Here is a 22,356-nt window from a genome sequence, read left to right as displayed (position 1 = left end):
ATATTGTGGTTCACTGTAGCCCTTTGTTGTCTATCATTGGCCATCAGTTTCCTTTGTTGTCAGTCGTACCATTACAGCCTTGTGTTGTCCTCTAGGTATGCATTATCCCGCCTGCCATACTATAATATCACTGCCGTACCAGTGAGGTAATGCAACAAGATCACATACCTTTATCGTTTCTCTATTACTGTCCTAATAACAACACTATACCTGAAATGCTGTAAAATGTGCTGCCACATACCCCTAGCCATATTGTAAGATACCCTTGCTATACTCTAGTTTCACTGTTTCAGTTCAATCATCATGACTGAACGTCAAAAGAAAAAGTGTCTGGCTGATGGTAGATGGCACGTTGCCGCTATAGCCGCTATGTGTGTCATAAACCTGGCTTTAGTCATCACTCTTATTGTTGTCCTTGTAAAGAAGGACGGGCGGATTGAATGCCAGGCAGCTGATGGTTGTGGAGAATTTTTTGGTGAGCCTGATATTGACACATCAGAGGCAGAGGAACCCGGGTTGTATGATGACCTAACCGTGAAGGAGCTCAAAGCAATCCAGGACTATCTATACAGCCCGAAGTTGCAGTTAAATCTGAAGAAGCAAGCTGAAGCCACAGTCAACGCTAGCTACATATATGTGTCAGATCTTCATCCACCCTTGAAATCAGAAGCTCTGTCTTACTTAAGTGGTTCTGGTCCTAAACCAGAAGGAAAAGCTCGAATTGTGATCTTCAGAGGTGACGCTGTCCCTCCCGTGTCAGAAGAATATATTGTTGGTCCTCTCCCAAATCCCAACAGTTGCAAATTGTTAAGGATTTCTGGACGCAAAAACCCCGTTCCCTATGCCTTCAGGCCAGGAGGATATGTTGAGTATGGCTCATTGTACTTGAAACTGTTCCCAGATGTAGACAAAAAGATTGGTTTTATATTGAAGGAGAGTTATGGGGCCACATTTACAGACTGTGGAGATAGATGCCTAAACTTCTACCCAGCACCTGTAGGGACTGGAGTAAGTAAAGTTAAGGTGAGGAAGATGTGGTTCACAACAAGTCATTTTGTTGAGTATTATGACCTGAATCCTGTTGATTTCCTGATGCTTGCAAATGTGGATTCTCAAGACCCTACACATTTTTTTATTGAAAAGCTGGTATACGCTGGCCATGAGTACAACAGCCTTGATGATCTCGCTATTCAGTACAGAGCTGGATCAATCCCAAAATCCAAGATACCATTCCCCGAAAACGTCAAAGAATTGAAGTCGTCATTACACAGAAGAGGTGATCCTGTTCCAAAGAAGCCACAGAGAGCTCCCCGAATGTATGAGCCTGACGGTAAGCGATACAGTGTACACCACCGTCATGTGGAATACATGCAGTGGGCCTTCGACTTCAGAATGTCCACTTTAAGCGGTCCACAAATTTACGACATCCGATTCAACAACGAGAGGATTGCATATGAAGTCGGTGTGCAGGAGATAGCTGTCTTTTATGCTTCCAACAACTCTGCTACACGGAGTGCAGATTTCATCGACAGTGGTGCTCTTATTGGCACCCACTCCCAATCTCTGGTTCCAGGTGCGGACTGTCCCGAGACAAGTACATTCTTTAACTACTCCTATTTGGGCGAATCTTCTGAGGAGCCAGTTCTTCTCCAGAGAGCCTTCTGTTTGTTTGAACTGAACCAAGGACTTCCTCTTCGTCGCCATCTTTCATACAGTAAGGTGGAGGGCGGCTTCTATTCCGGAATGGAGGACAATGTCATAATTCTCAGAAGCATCCTGACCGTTGTAAACTATGATTATGTGATTGACTTTATATTCCACCAAAGTGGAGCCATGGAGGTTCGAGTTCTCTCAACAGGGTACATATTCGGCTCCTTCTATACCCTCAAAGAGGACCCATATGGCTTCCAACTGAAGGAAAATACCATTGGTAGTATTCATCACCATCTTTTCCTTTTCAAAGCTGACGTTGACATTCATGGACCGAACAACAGATACGAGACCCTTGACATATCACGTGATGTTTCCCCTAATTCGCAGACGACAAACTACCCTGAATCCAAATACTACCAGATTAAGTATGAGCGTTCTCTCAAAAAGACTGAGATGGATGCAGCTTTCAAGTTTAACTTTGAGAAGCCAAAATACCATGTGTTCCACAACAACGAGAACCCCACCAAATTTGGGGCAATGAAGTCTTACAGGTACGAGCTTGTTAAGTATGTGTCAGTAGTTTTACGCTCCACTCAGGGACTTTCCGTTTTATATATTTTACTTACTACAAGTGACATTCAAAGGACTTTCTGGTATAAAAGTGTACTGTATTGGGTATATATTTTCACAAAACGAAAATAATGCTATTAGACCAGAAAATAGCGTCTTTATTACAAAAACGAGGACCTGCAGGTAGAAGCTTATTTTTCAGAACTCAGTACTCAGAAATGCATTTATGTGTCTCATTATGTTAGCTAGATGCGTGGCAATTTTATCTTGCTTAAGTTTGAAGGAGGCATCTATTTCCCCAAACCAAATGTAAATACATGTATTTTCACAAAGCGAATGTAAATGCATGGTGTAATGTAGCATGATGGTTGTAATGTCTTGGTCCTTGAGGAAATGATGGTGAAGGGACTGTTTCATTAAAGTGACAAAACCCTTTCGATATTCATCATAAATCTCGACTTTGCGATTCCGACTTTATCCTGAGCATGTGGTTTTGAGACATTATCAAATAGTGAAGACACTAGGTGTTCGCGAAAAGGTGAGCATATACTGCTCCACCTGTGGCTAACGTCATAAACACATGCGAAGGCAAATCAGTTGTTCACCTGAAAAAACACAGGATCATGAACAAGTCAAAACAGGGAATTGCATAGGACATAATTTTTGTCATAAATGCGTCAAATTTGGAAATTTCCGCTACAATCATAATCTTTTAAATGTTATAATCTTGATAAAACAAATTCTGAACAGGGGTCGATTGACGCTCTTTAAAATCTAGGTAGAAAGAGCATGCTCGAAGAATGTGAAATGTAGACCTGCAGGAATATTGCTCTACATAAACAGAAGGTTGACGTTTTTCACCCCAACTTGATTCCCCTCTCCGTTAAAATATGAGAATCCCTCCATAGATGGGAACTAACATGCATGAAGATGCATGATTTGGGGGCATACTGACATTTTTCGGAACCGATTAACTAATATAAATTCTAAACTCCACATGGTGATGTTTCCGAATTATCCGCCATAACAGAGCACAAAGTGTTATAAGTATACAAGTTAACACGATATGTATTAAGGTTTTTTTTACTACCAGCATTAACCTGGACGGAATGACGAAAGTCCTTATCCCTGAGGACGAAGGAAATGAACCAGTTATTACTTGGGCGAGGAACCAGTTGACGGTCACCAAGTTCAAGGACGACGAAAGAGATGCCAGCTCCGTCTATGGAATGTTCGATTCCATGGAACCCACAGTCAACTTTACATCGTTTTATGCTGACAACGACGACATTGTTGATGAGGTAATGTTTGGGATCTGAACCATGTGACATTTGTTACAAGCTGATATTCAAGGCAATACATGGCTCAAATAAGCGGCAGCAGCGATAAGTAACCAGTCCTAGCATTATTGTAAATGTCAACAACAGAGAATGCCTAGTTTCAATTATCTGACAAAACAGATTCCATTGGGCGTAAACGGCAAAATAGACGGGAAAATTATATGAATGCATCAGTGATGGCTGAATCACAACATTGTTGTACATTATACATTATCTTTATGAATGATAACAAAATAGGTTTTGGAAATGTCACTGGAATTGTTTGAAATATGAAGAAGTATCTGAGGTCTCTAACTGTGACAGGGAATTATGGAGAAAACGCAGCAAAAGCTGTTACTCGTCTATTCAAAAATGGAAAAAAATATGTTAACCGAGAAATCAGTACTTAAAAGAACTTAGTGCGATATCAACAAACAACTAACAAATAGAATTCAATCAACAATTGTATTACAAAATGTGCCAGCTCTTCAAAAATCAATACAATATACACCGCCCATGCTATTTAGGACGTTTACAGATAATTCGAGCATCTGAGTATAATAAATTCTTCATCACTGCTTACATTAAACAGTACTACATTCCTGACAACTAATCAATGTCAAAATACAATGCAATGAACGTCTACTGAATCTCAACAGAAACAGTGTTATACAGTAACAATAATTGTTTATCACTAAATTACACTGCCATATAACAACATATCCTGAAATATCTTGTATTATATATTTGTATTTATATGTATGAAGCATTGACTGTTAGGTTGACCAGTTGAAATGCGGGTTCAACACTAACCACTGACTAACTGGGCCATCGGAAAGGGAATAGCGCCAGAGCCATCACATAGGGAATAGAGCCAGGGTAATCATTGTAAAGAGCAGATGTCCACCGAGATAGCTCATGTGCATGATTAAGGTGTATCTTTGCCACAAGTACAGAAACGTGGAGTCAAACTGGAGACTCACGTGTCGCTATAAAAATATTGAGAAGGTCATGGCAGTTGCAATAAACTGTGAATGAGGACCAAGAACACCTACGCCTGGGTTCAAAAGGTACAGGATAATAGTTTAAGGATGAGGACATCTTCTGAGTATGTCAAGGCTTAATCCTTGGGGCAGATGAAAATAAAAAATGTAGTAAAAAAAGGTGGAAAAAGTCCCTTACATGCTGAAAACGTGTGCTTGTCTTTGCTGAATCTACACTAAAGAAATCCGTCCTGTTGTGAAGGTTTAACACCGCCGATAACCCATGGGCTTTTCTTGACTTTTCTCTCAACACCAACATGTTTGTAAGCACCTTGGTATAAATGAACATAATCCTGACGTGTCTGTCTAACCAGTTATGAGTGAACACAATCCTGACGTGTCTGTCTAACCAGTTATGAGTGAACACAATCCTGACGTGTCTGTCTAACCAGTTATGAGTGAACACAATCCTGACGTGTCTGTCTAACCAGTTATGAGTGAACACAATCCTGACGTGAGTCTGTCTAACCAGTTATGATTGAACACAATCCTGACGTGAGTCTGTCTAACCAGTCATGAGTGAACACAATCCTGACGTGAGTCTGGCTAACCAGTTATGAGTGAACACAATCCTGACGTGACAAAACCTTTTGAATATCTATAAGACATCTGGAGTGGAAGGTATGGTTCCATCATACGTAAACCGTGTTTAGTGGTATAAATGAAGACAGGAACGACAGGCGACTAAGTTAGCCCCCGGGGGTTTGATTTTGTTACGGGCCGATTCCTAATTAAACAATATGTTAACCCAGAAATCTGTACGTAAAAGAACTTAGTGTGAAACAAGGGGTATACAATCAACAAAAGCATTACAAAATTCACTAAATTAATAAATCAATACAAATTACTGGCAGTAAACAATAGAGTGGTAGTATAATATTCATTGGCAATATTTAATATGATGTCAGTATCAAATACACAAATACAGCGATGATAGCAAAAGTCAGTGATAATAATATTTATCATTTAACTTAAGCATTTATCCATGACATAAGCTTATGACATAAAAACATGTATGTCACACCCCAATGACATAAGTATGCAAATTAGATATGCAAATTAGATAACCGGAAGAGCGAGCGGTTTGATTTGAAACTATATATTATAAGTGAAGTTACACCAGAGATATAATCAGATTACACAGAATCGTTGTTGTTACCGTTATTAAAGTTTCAATTATTCTGCAAAACTCTGTTCAAGTATTTTGTTTAAAATAATCCGAGGAACTTTTTTTCTCAGCGAATTGTTTATTTTGGTTTACATGGCTATGGAAAACATGTAACACTACGCACGATCTATACGTAAGATTTCGACAAGTTGCTGATGTTAATGTTTAATGCAATTATTCCTTAATTTGGAAGCAAAAATGTGACAATGATAAATAGAATTCATCACTCGTGTTTTTTAATATGGGAAATATCAACCTCGTCCCGTTAATCGGTATTTGCCTCGCCAAAGGCTCGGCAAATACCGATTAACTAAGACTCGGTTGATATTTCCCATATTAAAAAACACTCGTGATGAATCCTCTATATACTCTTCAAAAAAAGAAACTTGACATACATGTAAAACCACTTTTTGCCAAATATCTAAATAATTACATTAAATGAGAACCAAATAAGTCAAACAGAAAGATGATGTGTCTATAATTCGCGAAAACACATGCAAAGCACATGAACGTAGCGTTTGGGGATCGATGTTACAGCTTCATCCAAACGCAACCGCCTGTAAAAAACGTGCAGCACAGGATCCTGCATTTAGGCATGCAGGCCCCCCTGATGAATGGGTATAAAAATCCACATCAACGGCTGTTTATACAGTCCTTATAACGGCAGTAGAGGCGGTGACAGAATGCCAAGACTGAATGCAGCTCAACGGAACAACGCCATTGAGAGATTGCAAGCTGGAGCAACTCAGCAAGAAGTGGCCAGGCACTTTGGCGTATCCAGACAGACAATCTCCGAACTGTGGACCCGATACAACAACACAAACAGAGTTGACGACAGACCAAGGTCAGGAAGACCAAGGGTGACAACCCAAGCACAAGATCGATACATCCGGCTACGACACCTCCGAGACCGCATTACCACAGCCACGTCTACAACCACACAGATCCCTGGGGTACGCAGAATATCAGATCAAACGGTACGCAACAGACTGAGGGAGGCTGGACTTTTTGCACGAAGACCTGTTCGACGTCATGTATTGACCCCACGTCATCTGGCGGACCGTCTCCTTTGGTGCCAACAGAGGGTTAGATGGGCACGTGCAAGGTGGAGAAATGTACTGTTTACTGACGAGTCCCGTTTCCTACTCACACGTGCTGATGGGCGCGCACGTGTCTACAGTCGTCGGGATGAACGTTACGCCCCCAACTGTGTGCAGCAGGTTGTCCCATTTGGCGGCGGAAGTGTCATGGTATGAGCTGGAATTCATCACGGTGGTAGGACGCCTCGCGTGCATGTTGCAGGTGCATTGACAGGTGTGCGTTACAGAGACTTGATCCTACAGCCTTACCTTCTTCCTCACGTCAACGTTCATGGCGGACAGTTCCAGCAGGACAACGCTCGACCGCATATTGCACGTTTTTGTCAGGACTTCTTACAGCACAACAACATCCAGACATTACCTTGGCCAGCCCGGTCACCAGATTTGTCCCCGATTGAGCATCTGTGGGACGAGTTGGATCGACGCGTTCGCAGAAGGAATCCACCGCCCCAAACACCTCCGGCGCTTTTTGATGCACTTCAGCATGAATGGCAGCACATCCAACAGCTTGTTATTGACAACTTGATTGCATCTATGGAGGTGACAAGCGGTGATTGATGCACGTGGTAGGCACAACCGATACTGACATTTTCTGTACCCCTGTGACATTAACTGTATCGTGTACGTGTGTCTGTCTAGGTGACACGATTAATGTTTTGATCATTGTGTACATTGATCTTCAAACAGTGTTTCAATTATGGTTTCTGTGTCCTATTTTGAAACAATCGCATTATATTACATTTTGAAAGTCAGTGTCAAGTTTCTTCTTTTTAAAGAGTATATATTCACCCACCGGCGACAGTGGGCAAGCTTCCGAGATGGGCTAGGCAGGCCATCAGGGATGATGAACGATCCTCACAAAAAGCTGGTTCTATACAGTGCCCTCACAAGTCTAACGGTACTAGAATATTAAAGAAGTTTCCTTTACATAATATGACCGTCCGCGGTATACCGGACCGAAAGTTTACACACCACACTAGCATCTAAATATAATAATTTCTGACGACTGATCACTGTCCAAACACAAGGCAATGAGCATCTACCAAATCCCAACAGAAATAATTTCACACAGCTTCAATCAATGTTAAACAATAAAATACACTGCCAAAAGACAATTTCCTAAATAATTCAGCGGTCTTCGCAGATATGTTTATGTCGGGAGTGATGCGGCTCTCAATGTTTACATCTTGTATAGTTTGTTTTATGCGCACGTTGCTCTCATTTGCAGGACATGGGTTAATGTTCTTGATAATTGATAAGAAATCATTGATGGCGATATATAGGAAACAAAACTCGTTCCCATTTCATATCAAGTTAAAGTACCTCGTGAACTGTTTGTTTTTGTATTACGTATGAACACTTTCAGGACCTGGTGGCATGGATCAGTATGGGTCTCCATCACATCCCCCACACCGAGGACATGCCCATCACCCCCACCCCCGGGGCACATCTCAGCTTCGCCCTGCTTCCCTACAACTATTTCGAGGAATGCCCGTCCTCCCAGTCACGTGACTCCATCAGGGTGGAGTACAAGGACAGCCACCATCCCGAGAAGGGCGCCCGCGTGGTGAGATACGGTAACGCGGAGAAGCCACGCTGTATCCCAAACACTCCAGACTACGACGCAATGGTGGAGCGAAACCCGTCATGCGCAATAGAGGTGTAGAATACCAAACGTCAAAAACAACAATACTAATCCATCTAATAGTTGACTGGAATTTGTTGGAATTTTATGATGCAGACTTAGGTACGGGTTGCCCAGTCGTCTAAGGCGCCGAGTTACGTCCCTTGTGCACGCCAGAAACCTATGATTAGGTTTCTAGGTTTGTCAGCACCATACCCGTGCTCGTGGGTTTCACCGAAGTGGTAAACGTCTGAGACCTGCATCACTTCGGGCTTTCCTCCCACATTAAGCTGACACGCCGCGATATAACTGGAATAATGTTAAAAGCGGCGTTAAACCCAACTCACTCACTCACTATTTCTTGTGGCGATGTATTTTTGCCTGGATATGCTACACCTGTTTGAGCAGCACATTATCCCACTAAAGTTATTGTTGAACTTGTCAGTTGTCAGTTTTATTGCAGAAGAAATATGAAGATAGTCGTCACTCGCTCTATGCGACATGTCACATTGTTTCTAGCCATCGACTCGGAATTTAAGATGTTAAAAATGCGAGACAACTCTGTTAGTTGACCGATCAAAGTACTGACCCCCTCTGAGTACTGTCGGGTGATCCGTTCAAGTATTGTCTGCCTTTACTGTCTGATGACCAAGCCAGATCCAATCACGCGACAGGATTTAAATAACGTTATATAATGGCTATTTTAGATGAAATGAAGGAATTTAGACACTCGATGCAAACAGAAATGCACTTGCTTAAATCACGGCTTTATGAAGTAATTGATAAGTGTACGATGATAGAAAAACGTGTAATTATCCTCGAGGAAGATTTAGACATATTAGAACAGGAAGAAACGGTTTACGCTGAACTAGACGCACATTCTTCAAAATTGGAGACCTCTGACAACAGACTGACAATCTAGATGAACTCGAAACTCATAGTCGTCGATGCAATGTGTTGTTATATTATGTGGAAGAAGGACAGAACGAGACTAAGAGACTAGCACTGTCATAGAAGTACTGAACCAGCTTTACCAAGATCGTACCTGGCAACATTCGGACATTTTACGGGCTCGCCGTTTTGGTGTCAGAAATGACAATCGTCAACCACGACCATTTATTCCTAAAGTTCCAGACAAAGATTCATTGCTGACAATATGATCAGGGCTGCAAAAATGTAACCTTGGTGTTTCAAATGACCTTACTAAGAGACAAAGGGCGATTATTAGCGAGCATAGAGACTGAGGCGTTACCACGTATTTAAAAAAGGGACGCCTTATGACAAGACCAAAAGATTCAAACCCTACTGAAACAAACAGATCAGCTACCCAAGCGGATCACCAGTTAAACAGAACATTCAGCAAAGGCTGTTAGGCTTGGTCTGCGTGAAAATAGTGCCAGTATTTCAGGCAGTGAATCAGCGGCAGCGACACCTGTTCAGGAGCCAACTTCACAAAGCGCACGTAAAACATCCCATGTCCTGCCATTTCTTCCGGTAGCCATGTTGGATCCCAGTGTGGCTATCATTCTATTCCTTTTGGACATTGATTGTCTCACCAATAAGCTACAGGTAGAAGACTTACCGGATTATTTTATTCAGTTTGACCTCATCTGTCTGAGTGAGACTTTTACTGATACGTAATTCACAATATCAGAACTTTGTGATTTCGAGCTATTATTTTTGTAAACCATGTAAATTGATGGTAGACTGTCTGGTGGGGTTTTATGCCTTTGTAAGAAAATCGATCGTGTCCCTGTATAGCAACTGACATAGATAATGTTGTTTGTTTGCGTTTTGATAGACGTATTTCAAGAAGCGATCCTGATAACATGTTGTTTGTTGTCTATATCCCACCGGAAGGGTAGTCCTACTGTAAAGTTGTCGATGCATCTACTTTTTATCAGAGAGAACGGTGGCTCTTAGAAAATCCGCATTTTGTAACAGATTGTAATATATGTATATCTATTTGGTGATTTTAATGCTCGGGTAGGAGATGGAAACCAACCACCTGATGTAGGCAGGATAAACGTGAAACTTTCTTCCCGAGGATTAAAAATTCTATTAAAGACAGTTGTATTATCGAGAGAACAACGAATACTCCTTGTTATAGATAGAATGCATTACGTGAAAGAATTTATCTTGATAAATTATCAGAACAAAATCATATTTTGGATGATCTTGTAAATATCCTGACTTTTGAATTGACAAAGCTGTTGCTTTATTTGCAAATTATAACTAGTTGCGGGTGTGTGTATGAATAAACAGGTTTATTTTTTCAAGAAAGAACTCATATTTTTTATTTTCGCAAGTGTCATAGGGCCAAGAAGGCAGCAAAGCAAAGGCTAATTGGCTATAGAAATAATTAAAGTCCGTTTAATCAAATAAAATATTGTTCTATCAGAAACAAGTACAAAAGCAAGTGCAGACACTTGAAAATGAGAACCCAGCAACAAGAGCGAGGAGGTTATATGTATTTAGAAAGAATTCTAATGTATTTTGGAAAGAGTTGAAAACCTTAGAAATATACAGTCGATATCTCTTAAGAAACGTTGTAAGAACGTCTATAATTGGCCAGAGACGATTGATCCGAACATGGGAGGTTCAATCTGATAATCATTTCTGGAAATTCTCGAAGTTGATAAACAGATATTAGGACCCCCTTTAGTGAATATGATATTTGAAATGCCATAAAACACAAGAAAAATCATAAATTATAAAGTCATCGGAAAATATCAAATTGCCCTTTCTACTAAATGTATTCAGGGGACTTTTCAACAGTGGTCGTTTTCCAGATACATGGAGTAAAGAAATTATCATCCCCGAACATAAAAAAGGTTATGTTCAAGGTCCCGATAATTAATGAGGTATTTCTTTATTAAGTACTTTGAGTACCTATCCAAGTACCGTCATTACTGCCTTGTGACTCCTCAAAGCACTGTTTGTACTCTCTGTATTGTCTGGTGACCTATCCAAGTACCGTCATTACTGCCTTGTGACTCCTCAGAACACTGTTTGTACTCTCTGTATTGTCTGGTGACCTATCCAAGTACCGTCATTACTGCCTTGTGACTCCTCAGAACACTGTTTGAACTCTCTGTATTGTCTGGTGACCTATCCAAGTACCGTCATAACTGCCTTGTGACTCCTCAGAGCACTGTTTGTACTCTCTGTATTGTCCGGTGACCTATCCAAGTACCGTCTTTACTGCCTTGTGACTCCTCAGAGCACTGTTTGTACTCTCTGTATTGTCTGGTGACCTATCCAAGTACCGTCTTTACTGCCTTGTGACTCCTCAGAACACTGTTTGTACTCTCTGTATTGTCTGGTGACCTATCCAAGTACCGTCATTACTGCCTTGTGACTCCTCAGAGCACTGTTTGTACTGTCTGTATTTTCTGGTGACCTATCCAAGTACCGTCATTACTGCCTTGTGACTCCTCAGAACTCTGTTTGTATTCTCTGTATTGTCTGGTGACCTATCCAAGTACCGTCATTACTGCCTTGTGACTCCTCAGAGCACTGTTTGTACTCACCTTGCTGAGTGAGTTAGACCACTGACTTTGTGTGATGGCGATTGGGTGCCTCACTCTGGCAGTGTGGGTTCGAATCCCGGACGGGACTAAACCCTAAACAGTACGAGAATCTGTACTTTACTAAGAAAGTTATCCCAAATATATGGAAATAGCTATCTCGATAACATTTCCTTTGTATCTGCTATTCTATTAAAAGTTTGTAAACAATTATCTAACCGACAAGAACATTAATATTTGTTTGCGTGATCAGCTTCACTGTTGTTTGCTTGTTGACCATATGAACCACGTCTATCAATAATGTTATCGTAACTCCATGTCAGAATGATGATATCTCATTAGTTCGCGTGATCTTGATAAAATACTCTGTATCCCGCCTGGGAAGGAAAGACACTTCTTAGCGGGAGAATAAAGCCCTTATACCCCGCTTCTAAGAAAACAGGCTGCACGTAGATTTGTAAGCGGCGAAATATATCCCTCGTGCTATTACTACAAATTATATTGCTTATGTTTTATTTCATTCATCAAAGTCCTTGTATGGTCTGTCGTGTACAATTAAAATGTATTACTCGGATATATACTCGGTTCTCTTTTTTAAGGTATATTCACTCTGTTCTATTTTCTCTTCGATAAATGATTTTTTTGACATGACAAGCTATATACTTTACACAATATCTAAACTTACCACAACATTAAACCCCGACATGTACTCAGCTCCTAGAGATATCTGGCTACGGTGTTCAGACAGGGTTTTGAGTGAGTGAGTGTCAGGGGTTAAGTATTTTCACGTTAGGTAGAATTAGAGTACGGGTTTTGACCGCATATGTATTGACTTAAGTCAAATTACAACTGAGCCCCCTCCATCCCATCATAACTAAAACTAGTCGCTCATTTCATAACCTAAACCAAAAACTCAGTTCATAACTCGAGCTTGTAGCTCATTTCATAACTCAAACTAGAAACTCATTTCATAACTCAATCTAGAAGCTCATTTCATAACTCAATCTAGAAGCTCATGTCATAACTCAAGCTAGTAGCTCATTTCAAAACTCAAACTAGTAGCTCATGTCATAACTCAAACTAGTAGCTCATTTCATAACCCAAACTAGTAGCTAATTTCATAACCTAAACTAGAAACTCACTTCATAACTCATGTCACAACTGAAACTAGTTGCTCATTTCGTAACTCGAACTCGTAGCTCATCTCAAACTCGAACTAGTAGCTCATTTCATAACTCAAACTAGTAGCTCATCTTTCATAACTCGAGCTAGTAGCTCATTTCATAACTCAAACTAGTAGCTCATGTCATAACTCAAACTAGTAGCTCATGTCATAACTCAAGCTAGTAGCTCATGTCATAACTCGAACTAGTAGCTCATGTCATAACTCGAACTAGTAGCTCATGTCATAACTCAATCTAGTAGCTCATGTCATAACTCAAACTAGTAGCTCATGTCATAACTCAAACTAGTAGCTCATGTCATAACTCAAACTAGTAGCTCATTTCATAACCCAAACTAGTAGCTAATTTCATAACCTAAACTAGAAACTCACTTCATAACTCATGTCACAACTGAAATTAGTTGCTCATTTCGTAACTCGAACTCGTAGCTCATCTCAAACTCGAACTAGTAGCTCATTTCATAACTCAAACTAGTAGCTCATCTTTCATAACTCGAGCTAGTAGCTCATTTCATAACTCAAACTAGTAGCTCATGTCATAACTCAAACTAGTAGCTCATGTCATAACTCAAGCTAGTAGCTCATGTCATAACTCGAACTAGTAGCTCATGTCATAACTCGAACTAGTAGCTCATGTCATAACTCAATCTAGTAGCTCATGTCATAACTCAAACTAGTAGCTCATGTCATAACTCAAACTAGTAGCTCATGTCATAACTCAAACTAGTAGCTAATGTCATAACTCAAACTAGTAGCTCATGTCATAACTCAAACTAGTAGCTCATGTCATAACTCAAACTAGTAGCTCATGTCATAACTCAAACTAGTAGCTCATGTCATAACTCGAACTAGTAGCTCATGTCATAATTCAAACTAGTAGCTCATTTCGTAATACAGATTAGTACCTGATTTCATGGCACGGATCAGTACCTGATTTTAGCTAGTCTCCCATCAACGTACTATCGTTCGTCTGTCGCCACCGAAGTTCAATCTGTATTGTTAAATAGGCAGTATTTCAACACTGAATGGGCAAATGATGTCAAAAGATGATAGCGGTTGTTTTGCGAATATCTGTTGTCCTGTATATGTTGTCCTGTATATGTTGTCCTGTATATGTTGACCTGTATCTGTTGTCCTGTATATGTTGAGTTCATTTCGGAGGGGAGACACTCATAACATTAGGAACGTTGCTGACCACACACACGACTAGTCGACTGTTTGCCACAGACCCTTTACGTCGTGGAGCCTCAGCTGTGTATATAGACGGTCACCCAACAGGGCAAAGAAATCTGACACGAGTCCCGACACCGGTCGTGGTGAGGCATATTGTTTATAGGCTTTGTACATGTAGGATATACCAGGTAGGTTATCAACACTGTTTGGTGATACAGGCAGCTACATGCAGGCACATCGGTAGCAGAGGAGGTCTTCACCACAAGCCATTGTTTAATTCAGATAATGTTACAGTTAAGAGTGACATATATTTAGGAAGGATGTGACGTACGTACGAAGACAATATTTGGGTAGAATATACAATATATGTATTGTGAAACGGATATTTCAGGACAATATCCCAATGTTGATCTTACACGTAGAGTTTCCTGAGACATTCTCACACGATTAAACCTCAGGTGTGGCTAACAGAAACGCTGCCTTCCTTTCGTAGGCTTACTTTATGTTTCTCGGGCACCTTCTTTTTTTTTAAAGTGAGGAGGTGTTAGAACATTTTGAAACTATTTGTGCTGAAAGCAAAAGTGATTAGGGGTATTTTGTCATTGTTTTCCCACCTAGAATGTCAACAAGCAAAAAGGCACACATCGACCTCGGCTCAATACAATGTCAGATGTTAAGCATGTGTGACAGAGTCTGCTTCACATGACGCGGACAATACAATGTCAGATGTTAAGCATGTGTGACAGAGTCTGCTTCACATGACGCGGACAATACAATGTCAGATGTTAAGCATGTGTGACAGAGTCTGCTTCACATGACGCGGACAATACAATGTCAGATGTTAAGCATGTGTGACAGAGTCTGCTTCACATGACGCGGACAATATAATGTCAGATGTTAAGCATGTGTGACAGAGTCTGCTTCACATGACGCGGACAATATAATGTCAGATGTTAAGCATGTGTGACAGAGGCTGCTTCACATGACGCGGACAATACAATGCCAGATGTTAAGCATGTGTGACAGAGTCTGCTTCACATGACGCGGACAATACAATGTCAGATGTTAAGCATGTGTGACAGAGTCTGCTTCACATGACGCGGACAATACAATGTCAGATGTTAAGCATGTGTGACAGAGTCTGCTTCACATGACGCGGACAATACAATGTCAGATGTTAAGCATGTGTGACAGAGTCTGCTTCACATGACGCGGACAATACAATGTCAGATGTTAAGCATGTGTGACAGAGTCTGCTTCACATGACGCGGACAATACAATGTCAGATGTTAAGCATGTGTGACAGAGTCTGCTTCACATGACGCGGACAATACAATGTCAGATGTTAAGCATGTGTGACAGAGTCTGCTTCACATGACGCGGACAATACAATGTCAGATGTTAAGCATGTGTGACAGAGTCTGCTTCACATGACGCGGACAATACAATTGCCTGACGGGCAGGATGTAAGTGACGAGCCGATACCTAAGAAACTGAGCGAGCCTTTGTCCACGGCTTGCGTTGCTGCGCATGTCAAGCCCTTTTATTCAACACATGTGGATCGGGAAGGGATTTCGTTGATTGCGTCCGAACGTACCAAGACAACGTGGGCGCTGCTCGTAATATCAGCAAGTCGATATGCAGGCCCAATAGATAGCGTACTGGTCCTTGTGATGGAGGCGGGGTGAGTCCTAACGTGGGCGGCGTAAAACGACAAATAAACAGATACCTGTGACTGAATGAAACAGACACAGGTCTGTATAGGGCAGATGTATGTGACAGAATGACACAGACACACGTCTGTATAGAGTAGATGCATGTGACTGAATGACACAGACACACGTCTGTATAAAGTAGATGCATGTGACTGAATAAAACAGACACACGTCTGGATAGGACAGATGCATGTGTCTGAATCAAACAGTCACACGTCTGTACAGCGCTCTGATTGGTTAAAAGGCATCCGGTCGGAACTATGTATTGTGTTTGCTTATCGTTGTTGTTTTACATCACAATATTCCACCAATATGATGGCGTCTGTAAACAATCAGGTCTGGACCAGACAATCCAATGATTCATGTTATGCACAACTATCCAGGCTGTCGCGGGAGGATGACTTGCTTTCAACCAAGTCCAAACCATTAATCGGTTTTACGTATGTTTGTCTGTTTGTTGTTTAACGCCGCACTCAGCAATTTTCCAGCTATGTGACGTAAATACTCGAGTCTGGACCAGACAATCCCGTGATTGACATTATGAGCATCGATCCACGCAATTGGGATACGATGACATGCATCAGCGAGCCTGATCACCTGGTCCAGTTAGTCGCCTCTTATAACATGCACACTCGCCTTTTACACCAAGCATGGGTTGCTGAAGACCTTGTCTACCCCGGTTCTTCACGGGTATTCGCTTTTAACCAGGAATCTCCATGGGTATATTTTATTGTAAGGGAAAGGATTTTCATCACCAAATTATCTACACAGCATCAGTTACATAGAAGTGGCTCACCCCTCATTATCTCTTTATGGCATAGTTACGTGTAGATGTTCTAATTGAAACGTTAATTGAAAAGTTAAGCCAACAATCTTAATGTACCGAACTAAATTGTGAAATCAGAATATAACCATACAAGAATAATGGAAAAAAAACAAGTTATATTGAAACACACATGATTTGATTTACATTTATAAAATGAGTGAGTGAGTATGGTTTTACGCCGCTTTTAGCAACATTCAAGCAAAATAACAGCGAGGAACACCTGAAACGGACTTCACACATGGTAGCCCGGGTCTTCGGCGTTATGTGCACACGCTTAACTACAAGGCTACCCCACTGGCCCACATTTATAGAGGGCAATACAAAAGCTCAAATAGGTGACTGCAGTAATAAATAACAGGCCCTATTACGCAAGTCAGTGCACTCACGAATGTCCAGAATTTGCGACAGTTGAATGAGGCAAGTGTTCCGTTTTTGGATCAAGGAAACAGTGTTGGAAACAGGCAGAATGTCGATGTTTTCCGATCGGTGTCCTGTCCGTTCTGGGCTACAGCTCACACGAAATAAAAAATTGTCCGATAGACGTCTATGGTCACATCATAGCCTTTTAAATAACTAAGAATTCAACACATTTCAGCAAGATAAGCTGGTTACTTTTCCGAGTACAGGAAGAAGAATACACCAAACCCAGTTCCGCACCAACCTTCACCTACTTATAAATATCTGTGGTCACCATCAACATAAGTAATCATGTTATTGAAAAACATGATCCGTTTATAGTAGTTGATGAATTACATTAAAAACCAAAAGATTTCACAAAATATCAACCAGTCACAGCTGTCTGATTTCCCAAGCGTCTTGGCGAACAACTGCTTCTGTAAGATAAAGACTTATCGCCCTTTTGTATAGCTCTTACATGTCTCACATCGGCTCTCTCTGTACAAGCACAAAGGAGAACTCCAATATATTCAATATATATATATATTTTATATTTGATATATCAAAAGGAAAAACAAAGTTTGTTTTGGTCGCCTGTTCAAAGCTTGTTCATTGTTTGTATGTATGGAATACACTCCTTCTTTCGTTTCTTTTGCTTTAGTAAGTGTTTCTTTGATTCAGTACAGTATTTGGTTGATTGTTGTTTCTTGTATATAAATTCATTGAAAAATGACGAATGATTATGTACCGTACAGTATTTATTGTAATATTTTAATACTTTCTTCATTATGACAACTACATTTAGAGGGTTATGAAATTTGTTATGAAAATATAACATTGTGGCTGACTTTAGTAACAGAAAGATCAATACTGTCATATGTTCACAAATGCAATATTATACAAGAGAATTCGTTTAACGTCGATTTTAAGGCACCAGCTGCATCTTCCTTATTCAAAGATAATTCAATATAATACAATGTATAACAGTTGTTAACTAATACGAACATATATACACACAATATGTTCATGATTAGTTTTGTACAATAATAATACAGCAAAATACACTGTATGCCAGTTTATTACAAATAAGAAGAACGATGTGGGTCCATTGTCAATACACATTGTCATTCAGGATCGGTATACAAAAGCAGATTGGGTTTAGCTTATTGCCTACACGGACAGATAAAGAGTTGTGGCTGGGGCAGCTACACCAATATCAGAAATGAATCCTGTTTCAAAAGCAACGCCTCCAATTTAGACCAATTGCTGTTTCGAAATGAGCACAGTTCTAAACAAACAAATTCACTTGTTCTTGAATCTGTTCACGAATTTATCACCAAATATAAAATTGTTTACATGATCTTCCATCACTGTACATGTTATCGTGTGCATCATAGACTTACCACAACGACATTGGCCATTATAATGTTATCTTGATTCATATGGTTTACTGAATCAGACTACATGACTTTTGTTTTGAGGACATTAGTAAGTTTAAATGTATGTAATGTTGGATATAAGTAGTATTTAGGGGGTGTATACGAACTCCTGATATTGCCGTAAGCATAACACACGTACAAAAAGGTATTCATCTCTGTCTTCCCCCAGCCGTGATATTGGTGGAATATTGCTAAAAGTGGCGTAAAACCAACATATACATAAAACAACCATGTCTCAACATTACTTAATCAATATAATTTTGTTTCTATTACTTTGTACTGGAACGGTATTAACATATGTCTGATGACCTGTTTACCAATCCACACTCATATTAAATAACATGTTTAAATCATATGTCACACTTATAAAAATACCTCTCAAATACCTTAAATACAACATCCTCAATATGACGATAACAACGAAATAAACAAATTAAGAAACATGACCAACATTAGGACTTGAAGTGAATTTTGTGATATGCCCTTAAATATTGCTGTATAAATATGTGTATGCTTCTTCATTTTGTGTGGATTCTGGCATAAATACAAGCTTCGGTTATTTTTTAAATTCTTTAATCATATATGTTCATGTGTACATTTTACTAATTTCATTTTAAAGCAAAAGTTTCACTGTTATCCCAAAAATGCAATTATGTTCAAACATATCTTTTCAGTCACTTTTCGTTGAAACACGAATTACGTAAAGTTGATTACGTTGATTATATAAAAGTTTTTACAGAAAAATAAAAATAAGTTATTCAGATGCCACGTGTCTGTAAACAAGATAGATTTTAAATTTTCGTTGTCACAGAAAATGTAACAGGGTCCTGTTTAACAGAATGCATACACGAACAGGGAAATATCGTGACGTAATTTATACAGAGCTTCATTCAAGAGAGTCATAACAGCAGTCGTGTTGAGCAGGTAACACAGCACATAAACAGACATGCATGGTTCCTTTTCAATGTTTCGTAGTGCATACCGCATTTCTAATGCAATAAACCTCTCCTGCCTTTATCTTGCCGAGTGTACACATGAAACAACCTTCACACTAATAACTGCAAACGTGGGGCGTTGGAGAAAATCTCAAATGTGATGCACATTACTCCAGCAAATTATATATCTGAAGTAAATATATTATACAGATTAAGGTAAGGTGACTGAAGTTCAGTAATCAGTTCTGGTTCAGGTTTTGGACAGGAAGCTAACACCAGTGAGCTCAGGTTAGTTTTTCACACCATCCCTCATTCATAATCCCTTCAATAAACACAGGCAAAACAACAAGAAACTTCAAAGCGACACAGCGATTCGGCTTCATGGGAATACTATAATTAAAAAGGTCCGAATAAAGAGAGAGGGGATGAAGGTACACTAAACAACAACAATTCCTGTGACATTGAATAAGATTTAATGCAAAGTTATTTTTTTTACCAAATCTGAGACAATTTCGGTTTGCAAGAGATAAAGGACTCCTGTAAGTGTTCAATTGGTTTCATTTGCCATACTGATTTCAAAAAATGCGTGATTTCATAAAAAAAACCATGAACATGCCAAAATGACATTTTACAAATCAATAGCGTGTGTGTCCACCTCTGGTTGCGATGCAAGCAACACATCTTCGTCTAATGGAATGGATCAGGCGTCGCACAAAGTCCTGTGGGATATCTGTCCATATCTGCTGGAGCATGTTTCGAAGTTCCTGGATTGCTGTGGAACACGTGGTTGACGTCGAAGGCGAGAGATCAGTGGAGCGAGCCGGCCAGGGGATGACATTCACGTTGTTTTGTTGAAGAGATACCTGAACAAGTCGAGCAAAATGAGGCCGGGCGTTGTCATATTGAATGGTAATGCCTTGGCCATGACGACGCAACAACGGTAGAACAACAGGGCCGATGATCTCGTCGTGGTAGCGCTGTCAATGAGATTTCCCTCTACACCTATCAAACGGATCCTCTGTTTTGCTGTAATCCCACCCAAAACCATAACGCTGCCGCCCCCGAACCGATCCTCTTCCATGACACAATGATTGACGTAACGTTCACCTCGACTTCGGTACACTCGAATCCGTCCATCGCTGTGGCTGAGGTGAAAACGAGACTCGTCGGTGAGTAGAACTTGTCCCCACGGCATGGCCATCCAGCGTAGACGCTGTCTGCACCACTGTAGACGTGTTTGACGGTGGTATCCTGTCGCAATGGGACGTCTGGCCGGTCTTCTGCTGGCGACAATCCGTGCACATCTGAGGCGACGACGTACGGTTTGTGAAGATATTCGTGGAATGCCAGGGATGCTTCATGCAGTCACTGTTGCTGGCTGGAATCGATTTCGTAGGTTTGTTGTTCGAATCCAGTTGCCTGCCTCTCCGAGGATGGTCTCTGACTGCATTCGTCTGTTGCCAACTTTGCCATAAACACCAAATGGTGTTTCTGTGGACGTTAAATTGTCTTGCAACATCACGTTGACTCGATCCTGCTTCAAGCATACCAATGGCTCGCAGGCGCTCATTTTCGGACAGACGTGGCATTTCGTAATGTAGAATAATTGCGTAATTTTGTTGTTTTTCTGAGTGGTTGTTGTCAGCACGATGCTAAACAATGCATATGGAATCACGTTAACGCATACCCATTCTTGGGTAGTGAAATGTATGAGGTTTGCATAAAAGTCAACTTTTGCATAGAATGCATGCTTTTCTGTAGCAGTTGCGTTTTTGTGACTTGATTCAATACATGTACTACAATATTGAAAACCAAACTTTACTTGTTTGAAAAATACACTAAAATATTGGTGTCACAGGAACTTTTGTTGTTGAGTACATACGTATGTTCTTCTTGTGTGTGTTTGTGTGTGTGTGTGTGTGAGAGAGAGAGAGAGAGAGAGCGAGGGAGAGAGAGAGAGAGAGAGAGAGAGAGGGAGAGGGGGGGGGGGGGGCAGGTAGGGTCTAACACAATTCATGGCATTTATGGCCTTTGGCATTCGTACTTGGTCCAAAGAAAAATGAATTACAATTCGTTCCTAAATAAATTATAGAAACTAATTAATTTGATCTGTTACATGAAATTAACAATTATATAAGGCGTATACAGAAAAGCGCCAGATTCCAAGCTCTCTGTTGTCCCCAAAACTTAAAATTCAGTCTCTTTGTTGATTTCCATCGTGTTTTCTGCACGAACTGTATTGTCCCACATGCTTTGAATATTGTAGTAACCGCAGCTTTGCATTTTGTAACTTATCATTTTAGGTATAATTAATTTAACATGCCTACCGAAAATGACTAAAAGAAGTACCATTCTATGAATATTAGCTTCCGCGGTGATGCGGCCGTCAAACCAGCTGTTTCAATGAGGTTTATTGTGATTTAATAGCCAATGATTGGTCAGTCAGAATCGAGTAGTTTCCAAATTCATGGTAGAATTAGTTGTAACGGTTTCCAATAGAGGATACTTTTCTACTGTCGATGGTGTGGTCGGGTAGCCTAATGGTTGAGGCGTTCTCTCGTCACGCCGAAGGCCCGGGTTCGATTCCGAACATCGGTACAGTGTATGAAGCCCATTTCTGGTGCCTCCCGCCGTGGTATTGCTCAAATATTGCTAAAAGCGGGGTAAAACCATACTCACTCA

At 40.4% G+C, this 22,356-nt stretch overlaps 1 protein-coding gene across 1 annotated transcript; it reads left to right on the top strand.

Moving 5' to 3' along the window:
• Positions 1-326: 326 nt before the first annotated feature.
• Positions 327-8,679, top strand: LOC124117480 (putative amine oxidase [copper-containing]). Its single transcript, XM_046479395.2, has 3 exons — positions 327-2,204; positions 3,317-3,524; positions 8,220-8,679. The coding sequence occupies exons 1-3, from the start codon at positions 370-372 to the stop codon at positions 8,517-8,519; spliced, it is 2,343 nt and encodes a 780-aa protein (XP_046335351.2). The 5' UTR covers positions 327-369; the 3' UTR covers positions 8,520-8,679.
• The last annotated feature ends 13,677 nt before the right edge of the window (positions 8,680-22,356 follow it).

Source organism: Haliotis rufescens, unplaced genomic scaffold, assembly GCF_023055435.1.
Source record: "Haliotis rufescens isolate VD_foot unplaced genomic scaffold, xgHalRufe1.0.p SCAF_1, whole genome shotgun sequence".
Classification (NCBI taxonomy): domain Eukaryota; kingdom Metazoa; phylum Mollusca; class Gastropoda; order Lepetellida; family Haliotidae; genus Haliotis; species Haliotis rufescens.
This window is presented reverse-complemented; position numbering and strand designations above follow the sequence as displayed.